This window comes from Rana temporaria, chromosome 3 (assembly GCF_905171775.1).
Source record: "Rana temporaria chromosome 3, aRanTem1.1, whole genome shotgun sequence".
Taxonomy (NCBI): Eukaryota; Metazoa; Chordata; class Amphibia; order Anura; family Ranidae; genus Rana; species Rana temporaria.
In genome coordinates this window covers 412,241,320-412,251,727 of record NC_053491.1, presented here as the reverse complement: position 1 = coordinate 412,251,727, position 10,408 = coordinate 412,241,320, and the positions used below count along the sequence as shown (strand labels likewise).

At 47.1% G+C, this 10,408-nt stretch overlaps 1 protein-coding gene across 1 annotated transcript; it reads right to left on the bottom strand.

The window, feature by feature from the left end:
- Window positions 1-449: 449 nt before the first annotated feature.
- On the bottom strand, window positions 450-1,325 carry TCIM (transcriptional and immune response regulator). Its single transcript, XM_040342034.1, has one exon. The coding sequence runs from the start codon at window positions 1,226-1,228 to the stop codon at window positions 941-943; it is 288 nt and encodes a 95-aa protein (XP_040197968.1). The 5' UTR covers window positions 1,229-1,325; the 3' UTR covers window positions 450-940.
- Window positions 1,326-10,408: the final 9,083 nt, after the last annotated feature.

Genomic DNA, 10,408 nt, shown 5'->3' with positions numbered 1-10,408 from the left:
TTCTTAATCTGAGACACCCATGAGAAAACTGGTGTTCATGCAAACCAAAGTATACACTTTTTACTGACATATACCACATATTTACTGACACATACCACATAGTTACTGACACTTTGCTGCCAGTTTTACACCTTTCAAAGCATACCTTCCTGTATGGACCACCAGTTGCAATACGTAAAGGGTTACATCAAAGACTGTGACATCCTGTGTATTTTCAGCTGCTGTCCTGCCAGCTTGCTGATACTTGTAGTTCCACAACAGCTGCAAATACACACATTGCTTATCTCTTACAGAATCAATATTCAATTAATTAATTAATTAATTAAATGAATTAATTAACTACCATGTATAGTGCACTAAAAACATCACATGCCAGTTTCATATTATCAACCATATATCTAAAAGCATTGACTGATACTTCTACATAAATAATAGAAATACAAGGGAAATTTGAATAAGTAAAAAATTATTTATTAAAATAAAATCTAGCAAACACAAACATTAAATAGCTTGTATTCGGATTTATAGCACCAAGAAAAGTCATGTTATCATCATCTCAGTCCTCTATCTGCTCTCTCTGCCCACGTGGGGGTGCTGGTGTCCCCAATGCTGCATACTGTCCATGACAAGAGCATTCACAGGGCACAGCAGGCATGTGCCACCAGCCATCTCATAGGTCTCAGGCAGCCAAGTCACCTCTTCTCCTTCAGTCACCCATGTGGTGGGGACACCTCTCCTGGAGGGAACTGTCAGTCCTTTGAAACAGTCTCTTTAAAAGCTCAGATTCATCAGGACTGTCTCTTGAGGTTTAGATCGCAAGCTCTGCGGACCGGGTCCCATCAATACCGCAATGGATCAGGCTTAGAACTCAGCGACAAGCTTGGTCAACTGGTTATTCTCCAGTTCTGTGCTTAGATTGCAAGCTCTGCGGTCAATGGCCTCAGATGACCTTGATGGGGAGCCTCCTGAGCTTCAGGAACTGCAGGATCTTGTCCCTGGTCCTCTGCTTGAGGGCCAGCAGTGCCCTGGCTTTCTCCTCATTGTCCTGGTCAATGCAGAAGATGATCCTTGCCCTGTCCTCCGCCTTCTTGTCACCGGTCTTTTTAAAGAGCCTCTGTAGGGAGTCCTGGTCCACTCCTTCGAAGATGTTGCCAGTGGCCCTTTTGCGGTTGGCGGTGTCGAAGCGGTAGCCATGCACGGAGGGGCTGACTCTCAGGGAGGTGGACATGATGCTGGATTCTGGGCAGTGTGATCAGCAAGGACTGAGCTGGAAGCAGAAGCTTAGTGCTGTGACAGTCACAACTGGTGTAGAAACCGGCTAGGGAGCTTCCTTTTATATTCTGAGCTGTCTGCTGACATCACCCCACCCATGGGGGAGGGACCGGAACTGGGAGCTTAACCCTTTCCACCACCTCCCTCTGAAGAACCTGAATTCTGCAGGAATTCTCCCTCTCATTCTTATTTTAACAACCCCCCCTCTCCAAAAGCAGATACAAAGCCTGCTCTTTGATGAACACTGTACTGGCGTCCTTTCTTTTGCTTATGTTACTTTAGTTCAAGCATGTCAGAACATGCAATTATCCTATAAAAAGCTTCGGAGGCTGGCACCCGTCAGTAATTATAGATTTCGTCCTGCAACGTCGGTGTTAATATTGTGCATTAGGACTTATATTAGGATATCATAGCAGATAGGAAGCGTGGGACTGCGAACATGAAAGCGTTTAATCACAATGGCATTGATTTAATAAAGCAGTAGAGAATTTTTGCTTGGCAAAGCGAACATTTACTTAGCTTAGTGAATACGGGGAGGCTGCATTCTCTCCGACCTTCCACTTTTGTGAAAATAAAGGGCTAGATTCAGCAATGAATTACGTCGGCGTATCTATAGATACGCTGCGTAAATTCAAAGCTGCGCCAGCGTATCTTTTTTCTGTATTCAGAAAGCAAGATACGCCGACATTAGCCTAAGATGCGACTGGTGTAAGTCTCTTACACCGTCGTATCTTAGCGTGCATATTTACGCTGGCCGCTAGGTGGCGCTTAGGTCGTTTTCGGCGTAGAATATGCAAATGACCTAGATACGCCGATTCACAAATTTACGTACGCCCGGCGCTATTTTTTTACGTAGTTTATGTTAGGCTTTTTCGGCGTAAGGTTACTCCTGCTATTAGGTGGCGCACGCAATGTTAAGTATGGCCGTTGTTCCCGCGTCGAAATTTAAATTTTTTACGTCGTTTGCGTAAGTCGTCCGTGAATGGGGCTGGACGTAATTTACGTTCACGTCGAAACCAATACGTCCTTGCGGCGTACTTTGGAGCAATGCACACTGGGATATGTACACGGACGGCACATGCGCCGTTCGTAAAAAAACGTCAATCACGTCGGGTCACCAAGAATTAAAACACGCCTCCTCATCCTCATTTGAATTACGTGCGCTTACGCCGGCCCCATTTACGCTACGCCGCCGTAACTTAGAAGGCAAGTGCTTTGTGAATACAGCACTTGCCTCTCTAACGTACGGCGGCGTAGCGTAAATACGATACGCTGCGCCGCCATAACTATGCGCGCCCCTACCTGAATCTAGCCCAAAAATCTTAGGCCCAGATTCTCATACATTAGCGCTGCTCCTGGGCAGCGTAATGTATGAGCTCTACGTTACACTGCCGCAGGTCTACAGGTTTAAATCCTGATTCTCAGAACACTTACCTGTAAACTTGCGGCGGTGTAGCGTTAGATTGCTCGGCGCAAGCCCGCCCAATTCAAATGGGGCGGGCACCATTTAAATTAGGCGCGCTCCCGCGCCGAGCGTACTGTGCATGCTCCGTCGGGTAAATTACCCGACGTGCATTGCGCTAAATGACGTCGCCCCGACGTCATTTGCCTAGATGTATACGTAAATGGCGTCCAGCGCCATTCACGGACGTCTTACGCAAACGACGTAATTTTTATTGAATTCGACGCGGGAATGACGGCCATAGTTAACATTGGTTGCGCCTACTAATTAGCAGGGGCAACCTTACGCGTCGGGTACGCTACGCAAACGACGTTAATTCGCTGCGTCGACCTCGCGTATGTTCGGGAATCGCTGTACTTACCTCATTTGCATAGACGACGGGGAAAAGCGACGATGCGACACCTAGCGGCGGGAAAAAAAATTATTTTTAAGATCTGACAGCGTAACAGCCTTACGCTTGTCAGATCTAATGGGTACCTATGCGAAACTGATTCTGAGAATCAGTCGCATAGATACCCGGGGCCAGATGAGGTGTTACGACGGCGCTAATGGTGTTGCGCCGTCGTAACGCCTTTGAGAATCTGGCCCTTAGTGGCTGGCGCAGTTAATCCTGGTAAAGAAACCCTCGCCATGGAATCTGAGAAACGAAAAGTCTTATCATTGCAAAAAAAAGGGGGGGGGGTATTTACTAAAGGCAAATCCACTTTACACTACAAGTGCACTTGGAAGTGCAGTCGCTGTAGATCCGAGGGGGGACATGCAAGAAACATAAATAAAAGCATTTTAGCTTGCACATGATTGGATAATAAAATCAGCAGAGCTTCCCCTTGTTTCAGATCTACCCCTCAGATTTACAGCGACTGCACTTCCAAGCGCAATTTCAAGTGTACTTTGCAATTGTACTTTGCACTTGTAGTACAAAATGAATTTGTCTTTCATAAATAACCCTCAATGTCTTTATATGACAGGGATAAAACAAGCATGTGTAAAGAAATTGTTCTGGTTCACTGGGAATTTCATCAGCAGGTGAACCGATCCACTATAAAAAAAAAGCTTACATCAGTCAGTGTGGTTGATTTACTAAAGGCAAATAGACTGTGCACTTTGCAAGTACAGTTGCACTCAGCAAGGGTATTTGCCCCAGAGCTTAGTAAATGAGGGGAAGCTCTGCTGACAAATCATCTGCAAGCAAAATACTTTTTTTTTTAAATTATTATTTTTGCATGTGATTGGGTATTCTTTGGAAATTGAAGCTTCCCCTCATTTACTAAGTTCTAGAGCAGTGGTTTTCAACCTTTCTAGCGCCGTGACCCCTTGATGAAATTGTGGGGACCCCCAACAGTAAAATTATTTACAAAGTGTATAGCACCCAAGCATGTATCTAGCACTGACACGGAATAACCACTTTTGAGGAACCAACTGGGACATTTATATATAAATGATATATCTTGTTCCATATTAATTATTTTCTTGCATAGCCACGTCATGTTGGACTTAAAGCGGAGTTCCGCCATTTTTTTTTTTTTTTTTTTTTTAAGTCCAACATGACGTGGCTATGCAAGAAAAGAATTAATATGGAACAAGATATATCATTTATATATAAATGTCCCAGTTGGTTCCTCAAAAGTGGTTATTCCGTGTCGGTGCTAGATATTCAAAGTGTATAGCACCCAAACATGTATCTAGCACTGACACGGAATAACCACTTTTGAGGAACCAACTGGGACATTTATATATAAATGATATGTATTGTACCACAATTATATTTTTCACAGTCATGTCAGACTTATTTAATCAAAATCAATGTATTAATTACACTGCTGTGACAAACAGTACAAAAATGCCTTAATTACCGGTATTTAGTGCCTGGCTTGCCAAAGTACCTCAGGTTACCTCAGGTGTTCCGTCAGCATCAGCAACCCGTCTATTATATTAACCAGAAGTGACGCCGCCGCCATCTTGGTACCCTCGTCCGCAGTAAGGCTACAGTTAGAAGTTGGCAAGCGGACATCTTTTTACACCCACCAAAGTCTTGTATTTTACATGTATTTTTACCAGTAAACTGAGCTTATATACTATATAAAGCTTATATAGTATATAAGCTCAGTTTACTGGTAAAGATACGTGTAAACTGCAAAACTTCGGTGGGTGTAAAAAGATGTCCGCTTGCTGACTTCTAACTGTAGCCTTGCTGCGGACGAGGGTACCAAGATGGCGGCGGCGTCACTTCCGGTTAACTCCGCTTGCTGACTTCTAACTGCAGCCTTACTGCGGATGAGAGTACCGTGATGGCGGCGACGGAACGTCACTTCCACACGGTTCTCCTCTCCCGGAAGTGACGTCTTGCTGGCCGAGACGGACAGACTCAGGTGTAAACAGTAATTTCGGGTCCGTCTCGGCCAGCGTTACAGTTTGGACTAGCATTCGCGACCCCCGGCAAATTGCCAAACGACCCCCGGGTTGAGAACCGCTGTTCTAGAGCAAATGCCCTTGCAGAGTGCAACTGCACAGTCTATTTGCCTTTAGTGAATTAACCCCACTAATTATTTCAAGTACTTATATAGCGCCGTCAATTTACGCAGCGCTTTACATATACATTGTACATTCACATCAGTCCCTGCCCTCAAGGAGCTTACAATCTAAGGTCCGTAACTCACATTCATATACTAGGGCCAATTTAGACAGAAGACAATTAACCTACCAGCAGGTCTTTGGAGTGTGGGAGGAAACCAGAGTACCCGGAGGAAACCCACACAGGCACAGGGAGAACATGTAAACTCCAGGCCGATGGTATTATGGTTGGGATTCGAACCAGTGACCCGTTTTACTGCTAGGTGAGAGTAACCACTAGACCACTGTGCATGAAGGGAAGCTCTGCTGACTTCAATCATGTGCAAGCAAAATGCTGTTTTTTTTTTTAATTATTATTATTTTTGCATGTGATTGGGTATACTTTGCAAAGTGAAGCTTCCCCTCATTTACAAAATTCTGGAGCAAATGTCCTTGCAGAATGCAACAGCACAGTCTAGTTGCCTTTAATAAATTAACCCCACTAATTATTATTTATTAATTATTTATTTCAGGTACTTACCGTATTTATCGGGGTATTGCGCGCTCCGGCGTATAGTGCGCACCCCTAAAGTGGACCCGCATTTCTGTAAAAAAAAAACATTTTAGTACTTACAGTTTTGGTGTCTTGCGCGGCGTCCATCGGCGGCATCGTCGGGTCTGGCATCCGTCTACAGCTTCGGTGGTGTCCTCCTCGTCGGGTCCGGCGTCCTTCTGCGGTGTCCTCCCCGCTCGATCCCCGCTTCCCGCGCTAAGTTCGAACCACTGCGTCGGCATATACCGAGCGCAGTACACTCGGGTATAGTCGGGCAGGCTCGGCTCCTCTCGCGGTCACGTCCTGTGCGTCCTGTACGTCCAGGACGTGACCGCGAGAGGAGCCGAGCCTGCCTGAATATACCTGAGTGTACTGCGCTCGGTATATGCCGGCGCAGTGGTTCAAACTCGGCGTGAGAAGCGGGTATCTGCGTATATCGCGCACCCACGATTTTGCCCTGATATTCAGGGCAAAAAAGTGCGCGGTATACGCCGATAAATACGGTATATAACACCGTCAATTTACGCAGCGCTTTAGATATACAGTGGAACCTCGGATTACCCGCATAATCCATTCCAGGAGAATGCTCGTAATCCAAAGCACTTGCATATCAAAGCGAGTTTCCCCATAGAAGTCAATAGAAACTAAAATAATTTGTTCCTCATTGACTTCTATGGCATGCAATGCCGCATGTGGCTGGAAGTTAAGGGGGGCGCCGGAGAGCCTCGTAAATATTTGGAAAGGCTCTGGGACAGCTCGGCTGAACTCGGAAAGTCTCAGGAACGGAGTATTTCTGCGTTTTTCCGTAACAGCTTCCGGCGCCCCCGCACCTCAGGCCAAATGCGGTACTGCACACCACTGTGGCTTGAATCCTGCTCGTTTTGCAATACAACACTCGCAAACCTCGGATTGCGAAATGCTCGTTAACCACGTTACCGAGGTTTCACTGTACATTGTACATTCACATCAGTCCCTGCCCTCAAGGAGCTTACAATCTAAGGTCCCTAATTCATATTCATACATACTAGGGCCAATTTAGACAGGAGCCAATTAACCTGCCAGCATGTCTTTGGGGCGTAGGAGGAAACCAGAGGACCCGGAGGAAACCCACACAGTCACAGGAAGAACATGCAAACTCCAGGCAGGTAGTGCAGTGATGGAATTTGAACCAGCGTCTCTTTTTGCTGCCAGGTACTCTGCTGATCTTGTCACTTTAAGTTCCAGATTGTCTGAGACAGAAGACCACCGCCAAGGATCACAATGCACTCATCAGATTCCTTGACCTCTTTATTATCATGAGGTCAATAAGCACTTGTAAAAACAATTGCTTCAGTTCCCTGAGAGTTTCATCAGCTGATAAGCTGATCCAGGTATTGTCCTCAATTCCTTAGTGGCTCAGTGACCAATCACTCGGTTCACTGAATGTGGTGACGCTGCATTCTCTTCAGCCATCCCCTTATGTGCAAGCAACATTTTTTTTATTTTAATTTGCCATGCTTATGATTGGGTATTTGGAGTGAACATGAATCATTTTAGCAGCACTCTGCTTAATCTTGTTCTCAAACTTTAAGGCTCCATTCACACCTTAGCGATCTGCAGCGGCATCTGCTGCATCACATTTTTATTTACTGCATTTATCGGGCTATAACGCACCGGCGTATAGCGCGCACCCCCGAACTTGAAGGAAGATTCCTGCAAAAAAAAAAAAAATACTTACAGTTTGGATGCCCCTCATCGGTGTCTTGCCCGTCGTCCATCGCGTCCTGCCCATCGTCTAGCGCGTCCATCGGCGGCCTCGTCCGGTCCGGCGTCCTTCTGCGGCCATCCCTGCTCGATCCCCGCTTTCCGCGTTGTGTTCGAACCACTGCGCCGACATATACCGAGCGGAGTACACTCGGGTATAGTCGGGGGGCTCGGCTCCTCTTGCGTAAACAACGTACAGGACGCACACAACGAGAACGCGAGAGGAGCCGAGCCTGCCCGACTATACCCGAGTGTACTGCGCTCGGTATATGTCGGCGCAGTGGTTCGAACAAAGCGCGGGAAGCGGGTATCGGCGTATATCTCGCACCCACGATTTTGCCCTGTTTTTCAGGGCAAAAAAGTGCGCGGTATACGCTGATAAATACGGTAGCTTTTTTAGTTTTTTTAGTGGAGTGTTTTTGGAGCAGCACCATGCATTTGAATGGGCCTTCCTCTGCTCCAAAAAATGCTCCAAAGAAGCTCATGTACCAAATATTTGCAGTTGTGATTTTTGACGCTCGACAATCGTGGCAAAATCACACAGCGTTTGGGACACCATTAAGAAATAATGACACTGTAAACGTGTTCCGCGCATGATCAAGATCACTATGATCCCTTTCACACAGGGGCTACAATTAGCGCCTGTAAAGCGCCTAAAAACTGCCTCTCATGCCTCCCCAGTGTGAAATCCCGAATTCTTTCACACTGGGACGGAGTGCTTGCGGGACGGGAAAAAAAGTCCTGCAAGCAGCATCTTTGGGGTGGTGTAGGGGCGATGTATACAGCGCTCCCACACAGCCCCTGCCCCTTGGAATGAATGGGTAGCACTTCCGAAGCGCCTGAAAAGCGCTAAGGAAGCGCCGCAACCAGGGCTCAAGTCCTGCGGGAACGCGTGGGAACGGAGTTCCTGCACTTTTTTCACAGCAGGAACGCAGTTCCCTTTGCAGGACTAAAGCAGCCGAGCCGCCCGAGCCAATCCTTTACTAAGCAGCGATGCCCAGCTCGAGTCACTGTCAGGGGCAGGCGAACCTTAGTAATCCTTTATGTTACTGGCCACTTCCTGTATATAGATGCCGCAATGTCTCCTGGGAGCTTTTGGCATTGTTGCCAGGAGACATTGCGGACGTCTGCCGCGAGTTATCGTGGAATTTAGAAAGAACTTGCTTAAAAAAAAAAAACATGCATATGAGCGTATCCTTTTTTTTTGGTGGGGGAGTGGATCTTGGGTGGGAGTTCCCACACTTTTCCTCCAGGACTTGACCCCTGGCCGCAACACGGGCACTCTTAACCCCTTTCTTGGGGGTTAAACGCGCCCTGCTAGAGGCCAAATAGTGCTGGTTAAACAGCGGTAAATCGCCGCTAAAACTAGCAGTGCTTTACCACTAGTGGACCCGCCACCCCAGTGTAAAGCAGCCTAAAGCCTCGTACACACGACCGAGGAACTCGGCGGGCGAAACACATCGTTTTCCTCGTCGAGTTCCTTGTTAGGCTGTCGAGGAACTCAACAAGCCAATTTTCTCCATTCCCGTCGAGGAAATAGAGAACATGCTCTCTTTTTGGCTCGTCGAGTTTCTCGACAGTTTCCTCGACGAAAATGTACACACGACCGGTTTCCTCGGCAAAAAAATATCTCCCAGCAAGTTTCTTGCTGTTTTTTGCCGAGAAACTCGATCGCGTGTATGAGGCCTGAGGTGTGAATGGAGCTTAAAGCCTTATACACACGATCGGATTTTCCGCAGACAAAGCGCCAGACTTTTGTCCGAAGGGCGTGTGCCTGGATTTTGTCTTGCAGACAAACGGCACACAATTGCCAGCCAACAAACACAAACGTAGTGACGTACTATGTGGTTTTTCAGCTCTTGAGCGCCACCCTTTGGGCACCTTCTGCTAATGTCATGTTTGGTGAGCATTGATTCCAAGCATGCGTGTTTGTACTTTGGACTTTTGTCTGACTTGTGTACACACGATCGGAAAATCTGACAATAGACAGTTATCCATGGAAAATGTTAAAACCTGTCATCCAACGTTTGTCTGCCGAAAATCCGTCAATTGTCCGATGGAGCGTACAAACGGTCAGATTTTAGGCCAACAGTCTGTCAACACACAATTCCCGTCGGAAAATCTGATCGTATGTACGAAGCTTAAAGCGGAGCTTCACCCTAAAGTGGAACTCCCGCTGATCGGAACCCTCCCCCCCTCCGGTGTCACATTTGACACCTTTCAGGGGGGAGGGGGGTGCAGATACCTGTCTAAGGTATTTGCACCCACTTCCGGCCACACAGTCTCGGGCAGACTGCGGGCAATTCGTCACCCCCCCGTTGTGTGCTGGGAACACTCATCTCCCAGTACACAGCGGGAGCCAATCAGCAGGCGCAGCGCAACTCGCGCATGCGCCGTAGGGAACTGGGCAGTGAAGCCAGAGCGCTTCCCTTCCTGGTTCCCTCACCGAGGATGGCGGGGGGGGGGGGGCAGCAGAGTGTCGAGCGATCGCTCGTCCTCTGCTGTGGACGGCGCTGGACTCCAGGACAGGTAAGTGTCCTATTATTAAAAGTCAGCAGCTGCAGTATTTGTAGCTGCTGGCTTTTAATATTTTTTTTTCAGCTTTAAGTGTAAGATTATAGGAGAAGCAATTATAGAAATAGCAGAAATGTGAATTGGTGCCAATAGTATCATGCCCCCATTACAAATATATAACATACACACAAACAATGTTTGCCCATGGGATTTTAAATGAGACATATTACAAAAGTCATAAAATATCAATTTATTATACAAGGATTGGACCAGAGTCAGTGCGTCCATAAGGGCGCACGGGCGCCGCCCCCTCG

Excerpts from the sequence above, each read along its gene's own strand:
- TCIM (XM_040342034.1), bottom strand. The coding sequence starts at position 1,228 with ATGTCCACCTCCCTGAGAGTCAGCCCCTCCGTGCATGGCTACCGCTTC.